The sequence below is a fragment of the Drosophila virilis genome, chromosome 5 (genome assembly GCF_030788295.1).
Source record: "Drosophila virilis strain 15010-1051.87 chromosome 5, Dvir_AGI_RSII-ME, whole genome shotgun sequence".
Taxonomy (NCBI): domain Eukaryota; kingdom Metazoa; phylum Arthropoda; class Insecta; order Diptera; family Drosophilidae; genus Drosophila; species Drosophila virilis.
Genome location: NC_091547.1, coordinates 19,445,081 through 19,466,509, shown reverse-complemented (window position 1 = coordinate 19,466,509; position 21,429 = coordinate 19,445,081). Strand labels below are relative to the sequence as shown.

At 42.1% G+C, this 21,429-nt stretch overlaps 1 protein-coding gene and 1 long non-coding RNA gene across 2 annotated transcripts in view; one reads left to right on the top strand and one right to left on the bottom strand.

Annotated features, from left to right (window-relative positions):
* Positions 1-406: 406 nt before the first annotated feature.
* The window catches only part of LOC138911372 (uncharacterized), a 51,409-nt gene continuing 30,386 nt past the window's right edge, over positions 407-21,429 (top strand). The window contains exons 1-2 of the long non-coding RNA XR_011416917.1: positions 407-549; positions 19,266-19,338. This is a non-coding gene — a long non-coding RNA (uncharacterized lncRNA). The remainder of the gene's footprint in view (positions 550-19,265; positions 19,339-21,429) is intronic.
* On the bottom strand, positions 10,988-20,062 carry L (zinc finger protein Lobe). The gene is made up of 4 exons (XM_002049375.4): positions 19,692-20,062; positions 16,951-17,417; positions 14,698-14,840; positions 10,988-14,340 (listed from the first exon to the last, which is right to left on the bottom strand). The coding sequence occupies exons 1-4, from the start codon at positions 19,783-19,785 to the stop codon at positions 11,352-11,354; spliced, it is 3,693 nt and encodes a 1,230-aa protein (XP_002049411.1). The 5' UTR covers positions 19,786-20,062; the 3' UTR covers positions 10,988-11,351.

Genomic DNA, 21,429 nt, shown 5'->3' with positions numbered 1-21,429 from the left:
CCCGATACCTTGCAAAACGTTGTGCAGCCAACATTACGCTGCTAAAAAATATGTTAGCTGCCCGACCGGCAATTCCGGTATGTTAGCTTGCTGTTGTGATAAATTAAACAGTTTTATGCTAATATAATGCGAATAGCTTTTATTATATTAATTTAGTCCTATTAAGTTAACTAAATGTTTTTTTCACAGGGTAGTATTCTTGTTATTTCGCATTTTACAAAGCTAGCAGCCAGCGCATTTATATTAACATAATATGTTAACGCATAAGTGCGCATGTTAACTCAATTGGTTACGGTCAACGCAAATTGGAGTCTGTTAACGCATAGGTGCGCCTCTCAGCGCACTGTTTAAATATATCGATGTATTATGCTAGATTTACGGTTACACTTTTCTAAAATCAGCTGTTTTGGAAAATGGCGCAAATTTTTAAGGCTCTAATTAAGTTTTCGTGTTGTGTAAGTGTAAAATATGTTGTAAAAGTGTTAAATTTATTGAGCCATTTATGTGGATTCTTAAGTGTGTATTCTATTAAAGCGTTTGGACAACAAGGTATGTTTAAATCTTGTGCTAATCATAAATACTCAACGTGAACAAGCCCGACTTCAATCTGATTTGCGCCTGCCTTAAATGGTCTAGTTGGGATTATTTGCTGCCTTAGCTCAGATATTTATATATAAAAAATGCATTCAATTTCTCTTGCACTTGTTTTGCTGTGCATATTGCCAACTCTTTTCGCGTGGCGCTTGATTAAATTCAAAGCTCGCTTCGGTGGCTGCGGCTAAACATCAAAAATGCATGTAACCAGCAGAAAAAAAAAAAAATAAGAAGCAGAACAATGACAACAGCAACAAGCACGGTACAGAAATCATAAAGACCGACACGTGCCTAGGTTTGTTTGGAGTTGCCCATTGAAGGCGCCTCAAAACGGGCATATTGGCGTTGGGCCTTTGTGCGTAAGAGTCGAACCCATGATATATATATATATATATATTTTCATAATCAACAGCAACAAAAGGGGCGAGCTATTCATGTCCACCTGTCTGTCCGACCGTACATATGGCTTTTATGGCTACTTCAAGGCTAGAGGCATTTAGAAATAAGATTTTCGCACGCCCTATATATATCGATTTTCAGCCTTTCTTTAAGCACATATTATTTATCTATTCAATTATATATTAAATTTATTGGCTATTTTTATTGGATTACTAACTATTTGGGACTGTATCAAATATTATTTATTGAATTCATCGCCCCAAAACCGATAAATATCGATTTTCTGCTATAAAGTAAAAACTAGGTATTAAGATTCGCCCGAGGCAAACATAGAACAAGATTTATTTCCTTATTGGATACCTACCTTAGTTCCCTTATTGAATACCCCTTAAAATTAAAGAACAGGGTGACTCGACAAGGTCTAGCGACTACCGCAGCGTACAGGGTGTCTTCCCGTCGCGCACACCCATTGCTAACCAAGCTTCACTCTTCATTCCATTTTTGTTGTCGCTGTTTCTTCTGTTTCATAAATAATGCGTCCCATTTTTTGGCACCTGGACCGCGGGGGCAGCTACCAGTTGAGGGCGCGTGCAGCAATTTGACGGCTGTGGAGCATCAGCCTAATGAAAGTGTCGGCTAGCTGGTTCCTGATGTGTGTGTGTGTGTGTGTGTGTGTGCGTGTGTGTGTTGTATATAGTTTGTAACTAGCGACAACTTCTTTGGGCTGTAATTGAAATAGCGCGGCGTGCGCGGCATTAAGTCATAAAAACAACAACAACAGCAACAACAACAACAACAGCAACAAACCACTTGAACCAGTTTGTCACACTCTGAGGCCAGGCACGTACGCGCCAAGAGGTCAAAACGCACTTGGCTCTTGGATCTGGACACAGCGCCAGGGCCACTAAAAGACCCAAGCAAAATTGTGAAATTTACCTCCCTCCCCCTCCTCGTTCCGGCCAACTGTAAGATTGTGCGTGTGTGTGTGTGCTTGGGTCATTAAAGGCGAGCGTAGAACAAGTTACCACAAAATTCTGGCTCAAAATTTAATGAAGGTCTTCAATTCTGCCGAATCGTTTATACGACAGCCACAGACCCAGCTCTGGTCATCATTCGTGTAAGTTCCAGCTTATGTAATACCCATAATGCCACCGATCCATATAGCGTCCGTTGACTCGAACTCCCAGCTTCTGGTCAAGTGTCAGCCAAGCGCTGCAGCAATGCTAAGAATCAGCCTGAGCAATTCTGCATATTAACCCATGCAGCCTCATGAAATTAATGAAATAATGAAAGCAAGCTGGTTCAAACCTGGTATTCCCAAAGTGTTTGCAACTATTCATGAGAGTCATAGAAATTTTAATGTGGCAATGGAAAAGTTTAGGAACCATCCAATAATATTAACTGATGCAGTCCAATATAAAGCGACCAAAGCGGGTTTGAACCATGCCGGTTCGAACCAGATATTCTTTAATATTTTTAGCTATGCGTAACTGCCATAAAAATTCTCATTAAATAATATAAACTAATGCAGGCAAATACAAGGCGATCAAGCTGGTTCGAATCTAATTCTCGAACCCAATTTCTTTAAACTATCCATAAAATTCATATGAACTCGCATGCTTTCAAGGGAAAATGGAGAAGTTTAGCAGCCATGAAATATTTTCAATGCAGCCCAGAAATTGGCAAAACAGGTGGGTTTGAACCAAGCTGGTGGGTTTGAACCACATGCTCCAATTCAAGGTGTCAATGAAAGATCTAACAGCAGAAAATGAATGAAGTAGAGTCGTTTGAAATACTCGAAGAAAGGAAGAAATGCTAAAAAAAATGTCATTTTAAATTTATGACAAATAATCTTAATCAATGTATTTTCGAGCTGTTTAGGTAAAACACACGAGTCTGCCTCTTGATAAACCATACATTGACTTCTGCACCGCCTGCAAAAGCTTTTGAGTTTGTGTATTTTATTTTCTCTCAGTCCAATAAGATGTGCACATCCTTTCCCAGCGATCTTGAGCTCTTGCTCTTGCTCTTGCTCTCTTGAAATTTGATCTTTTCGCTGTGATAAGGAATTGAGAATAAGGCGCAGAGCCAGCGAGGTACAAGGAAATGCTTTTGCTTGAAACGCTGCGGCTCCCTATTGTCTTTAAGGACCTTTTATGCAGCCTTGGGGTCTTATCAAGGCGACCAAACTTGGGACTCTGTCTCAGTCGTCTCTACCGTTTCTCTAGCTGGTAATACAATACTTTTGGGCTGCAGCTCCTTTTTAATTTTTCGCGAGAATTAAAGGCGGAGGTGCCTTGGTGCCTTGTATTGCCTTGGTCCTGGCTCCGTTTGGCTTGTTCTAACCGTGATCCTCGCGCTATCCTGGCTGCTATTATTGTGTCAGCAACTTTATAAATTGCGCACAAAAACAAACCGCCCGCAAATGCCAACCCCGAATTAAAAAAGAAAACAATACAAATAAAAATAAAACCAAACGCGCTAACAATTCGTGTCCTGTGTGCTGCGTCCTGAGTCCTTTATTGTTGTTTCGCTGCTGCGTTTGGTGCTGCATGTCCTGTATGGCAATCAATCAATTGCGCGATCCTTCACCATATCGATATCGATTTACATAACGCACTCGCGGCACGTTCGAATCCATTCATCGCAAGCGCAGGGAGAGTAGAAGAAAAGGAGCCTGTGTTATGGATATGTTGGAGATCGTGTGCAGATTAATTGCTGTGGTAATATAATCATAATTCCTGATTGATGTAAATATTATTATTGCCCTGAGACATGAGCCCCAGAGGGAAATGATTTTGCGGGAGAGCAGGAAAACGGCATTTTCAGCCATTCAAAAAACAAATCTCTCTCAAAACTTTTGCTAGTACTCTACAGTTGCTTTGCCGGAAGTAAATATGATATAAGAAGGTATATTGAAATGTCTGCGATGCATACATTTTTCGCTATGTTGTGTAGTCGGCCTCCAAGGTCATTTTATAGACGATTCTTTTTGATATATAGATTTTAATCGATTGCTTGGAATCGAGTCAAGTTATCGGTTAGACGATCTATATTCAAAATTTCCCCTGCTGTTATACGTACGTACGACGGACGGAAGGACGAATCGATCGTCTCGGCTGTTGACGCAGATCAAGAATATATATACTTTATGGGGTCGGAGATGCTTGCTTCTCCCTCTTCCATATGAATTTGCACAAAACCATGATTTCCTTTTTTATCAATTTTTAATGGATTCAGGTTATAAAAATATCTATGAATAAGTTCTCAAAAACTATTAAAGCTTACTTTAGATTATACATCGCCTTCATGGTCACTTTATCAGTGACTTAATCCCCTTCACTAGATTGTAAAAGGTAATATTCTACCCTAGTTTTGTGTATATATTTTAACAAAAAGTTCCTTAGGTTAAAGGTAAATAACGCTTTGTGAGCGAACTAATTGATAAGAGGCAGCTGACTCTGAAAACTATTTAAACCTCAATGCTAAAGTTTCTAGGCTCACTTTACTTTTGTACAACACTTCCATGGTCACTTTGACAGTAGCTAACAGCGACTTTAATATTTATTGCCTTGTACTAAATTTAGTATGTATATTTTGTGTATAGACCCAAAGCTGTAGCTCTTAAATAACTTAACTGAAATTTGCTAAAAGCATTTCGTGCTTTCACTTAGTTCCCTTAGTTTTGGCTTGAGTTACTTAACATTTGACCTGCTTTCGAGCCAAGCGAAATGTATCTTAGCACACCCATGCCACGCCTCGAGATACAGATACATAAACGAGTGGCTACATATTAAGCCGATAGCTGGCACGAATCTTGTACATAAACACCAAGCACACACACACACACACACACACGCACACATATATATACCTGGCCAGCCAATGAAAGAGGCGCAAATTGCGGCAACTGTTAACTGTAAATGTAGCTGTATCTTTTGGCTGTGAATGTATCTGTATCTGTATCTGTGTCTCTTATGTATCTTTAGAGTAATGTGGGTAGCTTTGGGCTGTTTAGCTCGTGCGCATTGTCATAATTAAGCTCGGACTAGGGTCAGACAGATATGTGTTGCATATCCATAGATCTGCCTATTAATAATGCCAGATAAAGATCACGCGTGCCAGCTGCAAGTTTATTAATTAAATTAGCGCCTACATGAAGATGAGCCTCAACATGGACTGCTAAGTGCAACTGCAACTTCAACTGGGGGTCATTTAATTAGTTAGGCGCAAAAGACAAAGCAAGAAAGCAGGAAGTAGAAAGAAAAGAGAGTCGCAGTTGAAATGCCCTTTAAGGCAGTCAAAATTTTTGAAATATATTTACCATGCACAAGTTTAATTGTTCCAATATGAGCTATAACAAATGTAGTTAAAACTCCTGGTTAGGGTATCTTGAAAAATAAAGTTTTTATAGAGTTTCGAGCAAGACAAGCTTGTTGTGTGTGAAGATCTTTATGAAACTTTAGGAAACTCTGTTCTTGGTCGATCCGATTGACTTTAACTTAAAGGCAATAAAAGCTCGAATCGTTCAGGAATATATTACTTTGTAATTGTCTCCTCTTTCATTTGTTACAAATGTCATGAGTTAGGTGAAATGCCCTTTCCAGGGTCCATTAAAAAATGATAAGGCAAATAAAGTAACCGAACTGTTTAACTCAATTGAGCACAGGAAGTGACAGCTAATTGACATAATCTGCCGCTCCCCGCAACCCAATTTGGACAGTTCCATTAGACTTCTGATGAGCTTCCTGTGTTGATTTGCATATGACAGCTTTAGAGTATATAATATTATATATTAAGTATATGTTTGGGATATTACGGTTTTGCAGCCTGACATATTTCCTGCACAGGCTCATCCATCAAGAAATTCGCACGGTATCATTAACAGCTTTATTGACAACGGATATGCTATATGGCGCTTTAGAAGTCAGTTTCCCAGCCTGGCTGCAACATGCCACATCCTTAAGCATCCTTGAGCCATATCCTTCAGCATAACAGACAGCATCACCCCCATCGGTAAATCACGTTAATAAGCCGGTAATGAATATTATGTGTGTGGGTGTGGGTCGTCAGCTCTTACTTCGCATGTTTGGCACACATTCACAGTGCAAATTCTCTGCCTTTCGCTCCGGAGCCTGTTCCGTATGCCATTCCATACCATGCCGGAAGGAAGCATTTGCCCCTTGTCTCAATGTGAAAAGGGGGGGTTGCCAGTGAGGGTCGTTGCGTGTTTGTGCGGGAGTCGCTACCCTTGCGAAAAACCGAGAGCTTAAACAAAAAACAAAATAATGCAAGTTGAAGTGTCTTAAAGATATATTGACTAGCTGTTAGATACCACGTAATAAGCTAATGATTTTTACTTTGAGTTGATCCAAAAACTTAGGAATATGCGCTAAGAACACGCTAGTAATTGATGGAAATAAAAATGTAATCAAGTTAGCCCAACACAAGTTTTCATACCAAATTTTAGGATGCCAGCTCTTATGATATGTGAGTTCCATGGGACAGTCTCAGATCTTAGAAGAGTCGGGCCTGCATGTTGTTCGTCGTACGCGTCCCAAGTTTCATCATGCACTGTTTCACACACTTTCATGTCTTACACAGGGTATTTGAAAGAGCCAGGGAAGAAGCAGAAAAAAAAAACGCCAAGCATATTTCACTTTTCGTTGTTTAATAAGGCATGCGAAAACATTTCTGCTCGACATTTGCCCATTTTGACGGCAGCTCCCATTCAACAAACGGCAACTGGTGGGGGCCAGAGCTTTATCATCATTTGTATCCATTATGAGGCGCTGGTCTTGGTTTTGGTTTAGGTGTTCGCTGTTGGCTTTTGGCCATCAGGCACATCATCCGCATCATCATCTGGCCAAATATGTCTGGTGCTGTCGCTCGGGCTGCTCGCTTCTTCATTTGTCAAAGTTACGCGCGCTTAGCCCCAACAATAAAGCAACAACTCTTAAGGCTTGCAGCGCTTTTCCAAATGTTTTAGACGCTCACATGCCACAACTGCAGTCGGGCGGGGCGGAGTGTGTTCGGTTTGCGGCTGCCAACTTGCGGCATGCCTGGCGAAGGCCAACACTTAACTACAATGGGGCACTGCAGCAGCAGCAGCAGCAGCAGCAGTAGGAGCGCCGGGGCGGGGGGCTCTTCCATGACAAGGAGTAGCTGCTAATGCGTCGCCAAACAGCCAAAGAGACGTCAAAACATGCAGCTGAGGCAACGGGCACAGTTGCTCCACTTGGCTGTCGGGCAAGTCAAGTCAAGTCGCGCAGACTTTCAAACGCCGCACCGTGGTACAAAAAATCAAGCATGACCACAACCTGGTTGACAGATCTACCTTGAGTGATTGAGTCGATTCTCAGGCAATTCAAAAAACTGATTAGATTAATATCTTAGTCATTATCGCTCTAATCCTAGAAGGTTTCCAGTAAGGAATCACGGATTTAATAAGACTCGAATTTTAACTTCATCTTTAGTAATATATTTAGGTTGAAGGTTTATTTAAATATATATTCGCTCCAGCAAGATACATTATCTTCTTCTTAAAGAGTCTTCTTCTTTTACAATATACAATACATTTTTCCTAGAGAGTTTCTCCTAGCTCATATAAAAGATACAATATCATCGCCTTCGTAGATAGTCTTTTCTTCTTCTACAAAATAAAATATCTTCTTAGAGACTCTGTTCTTCTATTAGATACAGCAACTTTTTCTTCTTAAAAAGTTTCTTTCTTTTATAAAAAAAATCTATTATATATTTTTCTTTTTTGAAAGTATCTTAGTTCTCAGCTCAAGTAACTTCTTATTTAGAAGACTTTTTATTCATTTGAAATCACCTTGTCAGGTTGTATGTCTATATGAAAGAGTTTTCATTCATTCGGATATCTTTAACTTTAATAAAGTTTATTTTTCCTAAACTTTTTAGAGAATCATCCTCTTCTTATCCCTTTCTTATGTTAAAGTAACTTTTTTCTTGTCGTTGAGCTTTGAATCTCAGCAAGACTTGCTTTTTTTCTGGATAACTTTGGTTCGTAGATGACTCAAAATTTTCATATTCTTCATCATATGGCAAGTCTTAAGAAACAAGCATTGTTTGTAATATAAACTGTGTTAATGGCAGCTTTTCCATAATATTTTGTACCCAATTGAATTGCATTTGTGCCACGGTAATTGCATACAGCAACTGGCTGTAAAAACCCGTCAAATGCCGCGAATACCAAAAAATAAATCGACGCGAATCGATGCGTGATACTCAGGAGGTGGCTTTTGATTTAGATCCAATAGCTTTGGACATATTGGTGACGGCAAATCAAATAAAAAGAAAAAGGAAAAAATAAATACAATTCGCGGAAACAGCGCCAGAGAGCGCGAGAGAAGACAGTGTCTCTCCGAGAGTGGAGCGGAGTGGACGCGCCTGGCGGTCTGGGCGGCGAAAACGATCAATGGAGCTGCCAGTTGGAGGCCGATGCTGGAGTTGCAGCTGGATGCTGGAGGCTGGAGGCTTTGGCTTTCAATCCGAGTTGTTGTCGGGGAATTGGTTTTTCAAGTTTTCCAGCTTGGACGCGTTGGCATTCCGGGCATGGCGCTAATTAACTACTGCCGGTGTTTAGCGGCTGCTAAGTTGAACCAATTGCTGATGATAAACATTTTTATTGATTTGTGATGATTGCCGACGTGGTCAAGAGCCAACAATTGTCACCATCCGAGTGCGTTGCACAGGTGCACAGGTCTCTCTCTCTCTCCCTCTTTCTCGTTTCATTCCCGCCTTCTCTCTCTCGCGCTCCCTTTTCACGCTGGCAATTTATTAAATGCAATTTATTTGCAATTGCTTCTTAGAAGCAGGAGGTGCTCCTGTGCCTGCCTGGATTAGCCAGTGCATTGCATTCTAGGAAGCAGCCGCAACAGCAGCCGGGACAGAAGCAGCAGCAGCAGCTTTTCTTATCTTTTTGCCAGGCATAATTGCCACCGGTCTTACAGATAGGCATCACCCAGCGCCAATTTGCTGTGTCGCCTCGAATAAAAAAAAAAAAAAAACAAAAAAAAAATATGTGTACAACAAGAAATCCCAAAACGCGTTACCCTCGCGCGCACCTTTTTTATGGTCGTTACGTGTCGCGGTCGCCGAAAACCACCAGAAATTAACAGCCAGCAAAATTAAGACGCTCTTGGCTGACTAGCAGATACCCTGCTGACTGCAATTGCACAACTTAAATCTTACTTGTTTGCATAAAAAGCATGTTAGACACGTTCGTAGCCAACATAATATATATATACTTTTGGTAAAAACTGTTAAATGTGAAGTATGCCATAGAGCCTGACCACTTTAGAAGATATATATACCCTATAAGTGCCTGCATTCCACTTACCGTATATCTAGCTTTTTTAGTTCCCGAGTTCCTTGGGATAAAAAAATTTCCCCTTTAGGATGGTAACTTACGAGTTTCTTCAGCTTGTTACATTAATATGCACTTTATTTTGGGACATCCAGTAATTCCCAATGCTGATAAGCATGTTTGTACCAATATTCATAACTCTAGCTGTCAGAATCTCTGAGTTCAATAGAAATAGACCTTCAGAGGCTAACCTCATTCTCCGCAGACACTATACGAGCAGCAGAAATAAAAATTGGTTCACAGATGTCCAGAAGTTAGTTTTTTACACTATTCCATAGATCTCATAGACTAACCTATAAAAGGATACATTCTCTACTTCATACAGGTGTTGTCTGCCATGCCCAGTCGTCTTTTGTTTACAGGGTATCAAAAAGCCACACAAAATATTCGCCATAAAATTGTTGAAGCGCCTGACGCAGACGCATGTCGTCAGCTTCCATAAAAAAAATCTTATCAGATTTACAGGCGAAACTTCTAAGTAAACCCATAAAAGAAATTACGCGAGGTTTTTGTTATATATACATATATATATATATATATATGTGTTTTTTTTTTTTATTTTTGGTTTCAACTTGTGTTTCATTTTATTTACTCTAGATATTTTGTAGTGTCTGGTTTCCCTTTTCTTTTATTTAGTTTTTTTTTTTTATATGCTACACATTAAAAATGCTTGGTGCTTATGTAAGACATAGATCATAATTTTAGTTACCATACGTTGATTATGCGAAATCATAAAATGTACATACATATATAAATCTGGGTATACACTATTAAAATACTGAAGGGAACGCATTGCGCCTTTAGCTATAACATAAACTGAACATTGGGAGCTATTGTAATATACAAACTAGTTATCATATTATATAGAAGTAGAAAAATTCATTGTATTTATCTTTGAAAACTATCACACATAAAATTTATTCTTTTGTTTTTTTTTTTTTGTTTTTTGTTTTAAGTTAAGAAAACTACACTAGGCGTATGTGTTGTTATTTTTTAAAATATTATAATATTTATGATATTACTTAGCTAGGCATAGTTTTTATTTTTATGTGTTAAACATGGTTTTATTTAAATATAGATATATATATATATTTTTTTTTTAATTTAGTATTAAGCTGTTTCTTTAAAACATACAAAACTGGGGCATTAAAGCGGCAAGACTTTATTTATTTAACATGAACCTAGTTTTTAGGCAATCTAGACTTTAAATAATAAAATGTAGTTTAATATAATAAATAAATATAGATAAACTCAGCTTAACTTAGGTACTATTTTTATAAAAGAAAATAACTTAAAGCTTAAATTGAAAGAAAAGGATAAAGGAAAAGGATTTTAAATAATAGAAAAAACATATCTAGGGAACTTGAAGAAAAACTTTCTCTTAAATGTCCCTTCAATATTTTTGTACTTTAAAAAAAGAAGGAAAGGATCATTTTGGTAAGAGACAACAAACTTTCTAGGGAATTTTTGTTAAAAAAAAAATCTTTTATTTTTTTATTTTAAATAATTTCTTTATTTTTTAAAAACTTCTCTAGATAAGTTAGCCTATCTTTCTTCTTTTAATGAAAAAAAATTTGAAAAGATGTTTAAGAGGAAATCTTTTTTAAATTCAAATATTTAAGGGATTTTCAGAAAGTTCCTGTAAATGTCAAAACGAAAATTTGAATGCGCAATAATTATTTTGTTGTAGTCAAATTCAACTTGGAATGAAATTATTTGAGCAGATGATGAATCAGTATTCTGAGTTGTAATGGGGAAACAGTCTTTTATATAAGCTATTAAAGGGATACTTTTTTTGAGGAGGGAATGCCACTAATATTGAACTTTTTTTCTCTATAATGCTTCTACATATATACTTAATCTCAAGGACGCTAGAGTTTTAAGATGCTGTTAAATAGTTTTACGTCGTTTCTTGTGTCTTGTGTCAAAGATAGATTAATTAGTTGCTTAATACTTGGAATACGGCTCAGGCGCTGCTGCTGGAGCGCTCGGTGCTGAGCAGCTCGCCGGAGCGCAGCGTCTCCTGCGGCACTTGTTCCACTTCGATATATTCCTCCTCCTCCTGAATGGGCTGCTCAGCATTGGGCGAGTTGGCCGTTTCTGACTCGTACAGTTCCTGCTTGACATGACTGGGACTGGGCGCCAGGGGTGAGCTGGCCGTGGAGCTGTGCGTCTCCTGTTTGGGCTGTGCGGCACGAGCTGCTGCTGGTGGTGGCGGTCGCAGCTCGTGAGCGCGTTGATGATGCTCGAGTTCGGCGCGAAAGTAAAACTTCTCCGGGCACAGATTGCAGTCATAGGGACGAGCGCCATGCTCGGCTATGTGGGTCAAGAGGCCAGCGGGCGCCGTAAAGACCGCGGAGCATATGTAGCAATTGAAGCCGCGCTGCTCGGTGCCGGCAAAGGTGTGCTCGACGAGATGCTCTTGCAGTTTCTGGGCGTGCGGTAGTATCATTTTGCACAGATTACAGCGATTCTCTAGATAGGCAGTGCTTGCCGTCGCAGGGGGAGCAGCAGGTGGCGCAGGAGGTGCTGCCGCCGTTGACTCCTTGCGCTTGCCATTGAGATTATGCTTGCGACAGCATTTCTCGCACAGCTTGGCCGTCTCACCCGCTGCGCCCGGCAACGGTTCCAGGCACAGAGCACAGACCGGCTCCTGTAGACTGCCGCTGCCCGGCGATTTGGTGTGGAATTTGGCATGCAAGCTGAGCTCGAATTCCGAGTGCAATGTCTGCCGGCAACAGATGCAGGCCATGGGCAGGTGCCCGTCATTGCCATGCTCGCCGAGATGTGCCCGAAAGGCGGCCACATGCTCCAGCTGCTGGCCACAGTGGGCACACTTGCCGGACTGGCCCACCTTGCTGTGCTGCAGCTTGTGCTCGGCGAGTATGGCGGGCGAGGGAAAGATCTCGTCGCAGATGAGACACTTGTGCTTGCCGCTCGAATTGTGACAGCTCTTCATGTGCTGCTCCAGCTCGGCGCGCGACTTGTAATTGCCGGAGCAATAGGCGCATCTCAGGCTGACGCCCGTCTTGAGATTGTGCGCCAGCTTGCGATGCGAGTGCAGCTCCGCCTCGCTGCGCAAATCCTGCCGCTCGCACATGCCGCAGCTGTAGCTGCTGCTACCGCCTGCACTGGACGCTGTCGCCGTTGCCTGGCTGCTGGCAGCCGGCAGCTCGGGTGCACTGGCTGCCGGCGATGTGGCCTTGGCCGCATACATTTCCATCAGATAGCGCTGGCTCAGGCCGTACATCAGTGCCGGATGCGGCGTTTGCTGTGGCTTCAACGCGCTGGTGTCCACCTGCAGTGGACTATAGAATTTGCTGTTCGACTGTGCTGGGCTGGGCGTGCCGCCGAAGAGGCCCTTGAAGGCCACATTGTAGTCGATGTGCAGGTTGCTGTTGTTGTTGTTGTTGTTGTTGTTGGTCGCCGCGGCGGCGGCAGCGGCAGCAGCTGCCAGGGGCGGCAGCAGGGCATTCACATAGAGGCTGCCCATATTGGAGCCGGGCTCCTTATCCTTGACGCCGCCGCCATGCTGGCTCTGCATATGGCGATCGAGCAGAAATTCCACATGGAACGTTTCCGGGCAGCTGGGACAGCGGAATTGTCGCGCATGCGCAGCCAAATGGAAATGCATTTCCAGCTCCGAGCCGCAAACAGCGCGACAGAACATGCACTGCAGCGGATTGGCGGGCGCGGAGACGGCAGCCGCAGCAGCGGCGGCGGCAGCGGCAGCACCACCATTTGCCGAACCACGATCGAGCTGGTGACGCGTCTTGACATGCACATGGAAGTCCGTGTCGCTGCGAAAGAGCTCCAGGCAGGCGCTGCACCGCAACAGCTTCGACTCCTGGCTGTGCGCACAGGCCAGATGCAGCTGCATGGACATACGATTCTCGCACAGCTCCGAGCAGAGGGCACACTTGAGCATCGTGAGCACGTGTTCGCTGAGCAAATGCTGCTGCAGCTCCTCGGCCTTGGCATAGGATTTGCCGCAGCTGGCGCTGCAGTTGAACTCGGAGCTGCTGATCAAGAAATGGGCAACCACGTGGCGTTCGTATTCGCTCTGCTCGGGCAGACTCAGGCCGCAGTGTGGACAGATTAGTTGCATGCCCTCGGCTATGTGCGTCTTCAGATGATTCCGGAAACTCTCGAAGTCCGGCAAGCCGGCATTGCATTGATTGCAAAAGAAGACGCCCGGCGGCGTCAACGGGCGACGCTTATTGCTGCTCAGGTCTGTGGGCAGCTCCTGTTCCGGCTTTTCGGCAGCTTGCGGCTGTGGACTGGCCAGATCCTGCTTGATCTTGGGCAGCTCCAGCGCCAGCCTGGGACTAAATGTGCCCGCCGTGGCTAGGCGATTGAAGTGCTCGTAATAGGAGTTCGGACTGCTCAGCCTATCCAAGTGTGTGGCCCGCATGTGCTGAAACAGCGCAGCGATATTCGCAAATTTCATCGTGCAGTATTCGCAGCTCAGCTGAAAGCCATTCGCCTGTACAGCCTCTCCAGACTCCACGCCAGCCGTGGCGGTCGAGCTGCGCGTCTCTCGCTGCTCGTGTGCGCTCTGCAGATGCGCATTCAGCTGCTCCAGGCTGCTGAACTCCGTCACCTTCGGGCAGTAGCTGCAGCGCAGCAGCGGTGTCGGCGTGGGCGTGGTCGGAACATGAGCCCGAGAGCGTTTGGGAAAGTCCAAGCGACTGGGACTGCTGTCGGAGGCGAGGGCCAGCGCATAGCGACGCTTGTGCAGGCTGCCATTGCTCGAAATGGAAGCGGAGCCCGTCGATCTGGGGCTATAGTTGAGGGCATTGGGATTGCCGCCAGCTGCCAGGATGGCGGCATTCTTCTTGTGCTTCTGCATGTGCGAGGTCAAAGCTGCGGCCGTGTTGTAGCCACGATTGCACATGCTGCACTGGAAGGGCTTCTGAATGTCGTGCGTCTTCATGTGAATCTTCAAATGATCGCTGTCGAAAGGGAATAATAGAAAGAGAGAGAAAGAGAGAGAGAGAGGGAGAAAAGGTTTTAGTTTTGAGCATTGGTAAGCTTAAAAAGTTGGTTCTTTATGCGGGCTTTTCTTGGTCTGGCTTGATTCCTCCAGACTATTTCCAGACTATATCTATAATTTATCATATCTTAGACGTCTTTATTTCAATCAAGCCATCTGATGATCTTTATCATCTTGACCATCAGCTACCTCTTTTTACTTATTACTCATCTAATTTATTAGTATCTCAATAGTTCAATAACTGCCCGAGTCTTTAAGGTTTCTACTAAGGATCAGCTATATTTACTTTCTTCTCAACTCGAGTCTTAACACTTACCTTCTCGAGAAAGCAGCCTCGCAATGCGGACACTTGTAGTTCCTCTCGTTGGTATGCAGCTTCTTATGACGATCTCGGGAGCGTTTGTGCTTGAAGAGCTTGGCACAATATTCGCACTTGAAAGGCAAATGCTCGGCATGACTCTAGAAAGACAAAGAGAGAGAGAGAGAGAGAGAGTGGGAAGAGAGGGAGATTAGTGAGAGCCACTTTATTACGCGCAGAGTTCAACAAGTGTTTCGGCTGCAATCTGAGCTCTGATATCTTTTGCCGAGGCCGAGCCTGAGCCTCAGGCTGAGCCAGAGGCTGACTAACCTATTTGAAATTCTTAGAAGCTGTTGTGTCGTCAAGTTCTTGACTTGGCGATTCCTGTCTTGAATTTATTGCTGCAGTTGACTAAATCTCAATTTTTTTCTGTTCTGTTTTTTTTTTTTTTGTCTGAAACTGATTCTGAATCTGCATAGCAGGCGCAGGGTTGCGAGGTAGTTGGGCAGTAAACGTAGGTGTTTCGCTTGCGTCTCTTCATCTAAATGCGCAACGCAAACGCCACAATTTGCTGGGGCGCGAGACAAGAAGGGGGGGGGGGGGGGGGGGGTGGGGGATTACTCCACACACACCCGCAACCGGTTTGCTTTTTGGGTTCTTTGGCGGTCGGCCCGGGCCGAGCTGCGGTGGATTCGCTTTGAAGTGTGGCAAAAAAAAAAGAAAAAAAAAACGCAAAAATTAGCCCATTTGTATGCAGCCCCCCAGCTCGAGCTGGCTTATTGCACAATATGAGCCAAGTTAACCAAGTTAGCCAAGTTAGCACCGTACGCCTCGCTCAAATTCTCGTGTCGGTTATGGTTTTTTAAACTGTCGCGCCAATCATCAACATCATCAACCTCATCACCATATACCCATATTTCCATATATATGCCAGCCCCCTCCTCACTTCTTCTGCTAGAAACGTGCGAGTATGGCCCGAAAAGCCAAATAAACCGCCTAGGATCAAAGGCAGCGCCTGTATGTTAGAACCCGGCGCGTCGCGATAAACGATCTGCAGTTGTCCTAAACACAGTTGCAATTGGGCTAACAAGTTGCTGATGTCATGGGCGTTGTTACCCCGCCAACAACAACAACAACAACAACACGAATCACAGCAGGATGAGGCATGCCTTCAACTGGGTGAACCCATCGAGTATTACGTGTATTTTTTTCGTGCTTCGTTTGAAATGCTACCGAAACTTTGACTTTGAAGCCAGTTTGGCGGCCGCCAAGAATTTTGTTTTGATATCTAAAAAAGGCCTTTTGATATGCATCTCATATATAGAAATATTTTCAGAGTAGCTTTAAGGCTAATAAAAATTCCTGCACGAATGCGATTAATTATCTGACCGTATGCAATCAGAGCATATATATCACAGATCTCAAAGGTCTTCAACTTGTTGCAAAAAATCTATGACTACCCAAATTTTCTCTGGAATAAATCATAAAATATTAGGCAAGATATACTTGTCAAACAGGTGCTGCCATTCCCTTACATAAATTAAACAAAATCAAAATAATTGTGTTTCAAACATATCTGAACGAAAAACCATTTGCTTTCGGGCACAGCTTTGAGTTCTTTCCTATCGATCACTTTCTAACTTTATGTTATTTTATATATTCCCAGAGGAAACTCTCGCATTCATAGATTATTTGATATAACTTTAAGATATATGATATATATGCTTTGATTCCCTATACTAAGTACCCATTATTTAAATCAGAAATGGGCTGAAGTTTCGGATTTGAATTGATCGAAAATTGTTCAAACTTTAAATTCTAGCAATTCTTCAGTATTTTCTATCGAATCCTCATTAATTTTCTTCATGTTCTATTGCATTTATTATACTTATATAATTTCCAAGCGTTTTGCTGTTATTTTCACTTTTCTATTTTCACTCTCCTGTAACCCAGTTAAATTTTGAGCTTGAGCAATCGATGGCAATTTTGGAAATTGTCTTTTACTGCCTGACATTTGATAATTTAATGTGGCCTGCCAAGATTGACACCAAACATTGTTGTGTCCCAATTTCTGCGACCACGCCACCCAAAAGCACCCGCCCAGTGAACCAGAGCAGCAGCAACCACCCAACCACCCAACCACCTAACCACGCCAAGACGTAAGCGTCTTAGACAGCGTCGAGCAAGTAATTAACCCCTTTCGTGGTGCCTTGTCACCCTGTTGAGCTTTGTGGGGTTGCGAGGGTTTAAGGGGCAGGACTAGGAACTCACCTGCACGTGATGCTTCAAGTAGCCGAGACGCGGAAATGATTTATCACAGAACTGACACTGATAGGAGCCGTCGCCTCGACTTTTAATGCCCTCGCCTGTCAACTTATCAAACTTGGCGGCTGTTCCGTGTCCTGGTCCTGTGCCACCAGCTGCCAGTTTGGCATCCTTATTGATTTTACGCAGCTTGTTCGCAATTTTCAGCGCCTGCTGATGATGATAATGATGATGATGATGATGCAAATGTGCAGGTCGCTTGGGTCTGGCTGCCTCCTGCTCCTGCTGATCCAGCTCCGACTGTGCGGCAACAGCTTCGCCATTCGCCTTAGACTCCTCGCCGCTGGGGGCTTCCAATGTGTGTGCCGCGGCAGCTGTCGCCAATTGTGGCTGATGCTGCTGCGAATTGGGCGTCAATGTGCCGTCCGAGATGCTCGGCGAGTAGCTGGAGGAGGTGTGCGTGCTGTACATGTCTGTAATGGGAGAGTGAAACAGAGGGCTACATCAGCATTTGTAATTAAGCTCATCTCGTGTGGGCAGCGACTGCATCCTTATTAGCTTGGCGGCATCTCTGTGACTAAGACAGCAGGAAATCAACGCTGGCTATCAGAATTGGTCGCCACACTTAATTCAATTAGCATGCAACGTTTGGTGTTGCCTCCCACCCCAGACACATGTGATACAACTTCCCCTCCCCCTGTAAATGAGCCGCACGTTTGTTTCATGCAAACTAATTGCGCTTTTGTACTTAAGAGCATTTTAATTACAAGATCTGCCACTTGACGCCTCACACACATTAGCATCGGGCAATGAGGGTCACTCTAATAATACACTGAGCACAATAATTGAGCTTGTTTATTTGTTTCGAGTGCTGAGTCGAATTATGCTGATAGCTGTGATCTTTCATAATGGAGAGCACAATGAGACACTTTGCGTCTATCATTTTTTTCTGCTTCAAAATTCTTTTCATTTGATTATTGCAAATTACCCAAATTATCCAAATCCATTTCACTTTAATGAATTGCAGTCTTTCTTTATTCCAGGATCCTTTCTAGAGACACTTCTATAATTGTCTATATATTTTGCTTTTTTCTGGAGACTTTTTGTTTAGTTTGTTTAGCCAGGATTACGCCCAGATACTTTGACACTTCGGCCCTGGTGGAAAGTCGCAGCTAGTTTTCTTTCCAAATCGTCAAGTTATTTCTCTCAGTGCACACAACTACTTCGATATGGTTGCTCATCTATCACCACGCGCCAAGTGTCGTCGGGTTTTTGGTTCACTTTCCGTTTTGTGAAAAACTTTAATTGAAGCTAATTGTGCCTGATCCGTCTGTACATATATATATATATATAAGTATATATCTATCTAGATCTTTTAACTAGCCATCTCAATGTATCTTTTTGTTTTGGCTGCCGTCGCTTGAACTCTGATCTGAAGTGTCGCTCCTCAAACTGCATTTTCAACTTGTTTTTCCCTTAATTGGGCAAACATGAAAATAATGCATCAGATTAATTAACATGTTTGCGATATACGAGCATAGGCGTACATTGAGAATTGTCTTCAGTTAGAAGAGTTTACTTGGGTCAAAGAAAGTTAAAAGAGATTTCAAAATCTTCAGTTTTGATTGGGTTAAATGAATAAAGATGTCACAAAGGGGTTGAACAGATTACGTCTAGGGGGAAATACTCGAAAATGGAGATCAGAGAAGTTTTCTGTTGAGTCATTTGGAGAGATTTTGAAAATAGATTCATCTAAGGATAATTTCCATTCGATTATAAAGATTTTATGGATATATATACATGGATCGGTTACATTAGTTGCCTACAATTTACAGACTACACATTGTAGCTTTGAAGAAATTCTCAAAAAATGAAGTTCAAACAGGATTTTTGGCTCATTTGAAAACTATTCGAATTTAATTTTGAATGTAGCTGAAAATCATTGATATAAGATGAAGGCTAATTGATATTGGATTAGGTTATTTAGACTTGAATCGATAAAATAAATGGCGCTCAATTTTATGTTATACTACAGATATACATATATTTTAAATTCGAAAACTATTAACCTTTTATTATTATTTATATATATTATTATATATTTATTTATATTTATTATTTATATTATTATTATATTTATTGTGCACTTTCTATTAAAAGTATTCTAGTCGAGCTCTTATTTAGTAAAATAAAAGTGTGAAGTTCTTTTTCTTTTCAATCCAATTTATTTTGTTTGCACTTGGCTAATGCCAATTACCTTTTGGAAGGTCTTAATTCTGATTTCTTATAAGACTAATAAGCATTTGCCTTCCTCCTTTCAGATACCAATACCTAAAAGAAAGTGCACAGCATTCCCTTTCAATATTAATATATTTGTTAAAAATATTCTCCCTGGTAAGTGACATTCAAATTATATTAAGTTAAGATTACGTCAACTTGCATTTTCGTGGATCTTAGGCATCTGTACATACCATCAGGAAGATGTGCTAAAATGTTTTATAAAACTTTAGAAAATGTTTTATTGGTAGCTCTCAAGATTTAAAAAAGGTTTTCTAATAAGAAATGTGTTGTTCAGAAGTTACAAGCTATTAGAAACTGACCTATATTTAAAAATATGGCAAAAATCGAAGCCTTCAAACCTAGGTTACGTTTACATACACAATTATATATATATGTATATATATATGGCTTTCTATACACCAACAATTCTTGTTGTAATAATTCAATTAAAATCTCGCACTAATTACCGTTATTTGTAATCTCCTTGGTGGCTTGAATCTTTTCAATTAAATTCTCTAAACGCGAACTGGGACCGCGATACAACATCTTTAAAGCCATCATGGCATTGTCAGCAATCGATCAATCAATCAATCAATCAATTTGTATTGCTTTAACAGCATTAACAAAACAATTTGCACTAAACATTTGTCACTAAACTTTAAAGCTGCTTCTCAGCAATTTTGACCAGCATTTGAGGAATTCCTTTATTGTAATTTTTTTTTTTAATTTAAATTTTCAATTAACACGCGACACCAAACGACGCCAAAGGATCGCAATTGTTGTGGTCGTTGTTGTTGCGCGTGTCGTTGTGGGCACGACAATGAGGACGTCCAAATGCCGCGAGCACCAAAATGTGACTAAATCAGAGCCAAGAGCCAAGCGCCGTAGGAAACCCGAAGCAGCAGTCGCCGTCGCTTGCGTCGCAGTCGTCGCACGGCACGGCCAAAGCAACGGGCGTCAACGCCTATAAAAGCAACAACAACAAATAATCGAGCGCTTGGCGAACCAGTTGCCCAGCGCATGCGTGTCTGTGTGTGTGTGTGTGTGTGTGTGTGTGTGTGTGTCCCTGCATGTGTTGGTGCGTGGCCAGCCTTTTGGGATTCTCGCACCAAGCGCGCGGCGTCGGCGTCGCTGCTGCGCTGCCAGCAAATGAGAAGCAACAAAGCAAAGCATTAAATGGCGCCCCATACACAAACACAAAAACAAACACACACACGCGCACAAACGGAAGCCGAAACGCAGCCATGCGTGAGCAAGCGAGCGAACCCAAGTAAAAACTGAGAGAGAGCAAGAGCGTAAATTTTATATGTGCCTGCTGTGCTTGCGTGTGTGCATTTGTGTCTGTGTCTGTGTGTGTGTGCTGCCTATGTACAGCCGGTTAAAAGGCGGAGCATGGGAGCCCCTGTGGTGCCGCTGTCACATTGGGCGTTCGTTTAGCTTGTGGGAGCGGGCTGGACTGGGTTGTGGGCATGCACACACTTTGTTAATTTGTGCGCTGTGTCGGGGCGGGGGCTGTACATTTTACATATATATATATATATATATATATATAAATATATTATTTATGTGCAAAGTGAAAAACAAAGAAGGCAAGAAATATGCAAATTAGCCAAAATGTCAGGTGTTGATGTGAAGCTTTTGGAAAGTTTTGCTTTTTACTGTTGTTCTTTTTTTTTCACTTGATTTCTATTTGCGTTTGGGTTGGCCTTTGTGCCTGATCTGGGCAGGTAAAAAGTTTGACTACACAACGATTTTTTATTCAGTTAAAGCGTGCTTTGTTTTAAGAGGATTTGCTGAATGTATTTAAGTCGAACTACTAAATAACTTATAAGCTGAGGCCCGTTGATGACTTCTTGAGCTTACTTATAAGACCTAAGCCCAAACCTTTTTCAGCTGTAATTTGTCTGACAAATAATCTAAATAAGATGTCCCGTTTGTTATTTAAAGAAAGAAAGTGCCGAAGATTGAATACCCTTCCCAACAAATCGAAGATGTGCTGCCTATAGCTTTATTGGGACGCAGGGCTCACCTGCGACACATGATATACAAAATCCTTGTTCCAGCAATAGGTCCCTTGCCAGCTATGGGTAGGGTATACGCATTCGAACTGGTACACTCCAAGAAAATGTCGAATGTATGCCAAGTTTTAAGCTTTGATTAAGTTCGTTTTTAAGTAGACAGATGGACTTCTCTTCTTCAGACACA

Bases quoted from the DNA above. Each gene is read 5' to 3' on its own strand.
- L (XM_002049375.4), bottom strand. From the start codon at position 19,785: ATGATGGCTTTAAAGATGTTGTATCGCGGTCCCAGTTCGCGTTTAGAG. The intron at 17,418-19,691 runs GTAATTAGTGCG...CTCCCATTACAG, and splicing joins CAAGGAGATTACAAATAACG to ACATGTACAGCACGCACACC. The intron at 14,841-16,950 runs GTGAGTTCCTAG...TTGTCTTTCTAG, and splicing joins ACTTGAAGCATCACGTGCAG to AGTCATGCCGAGCATTTGCC.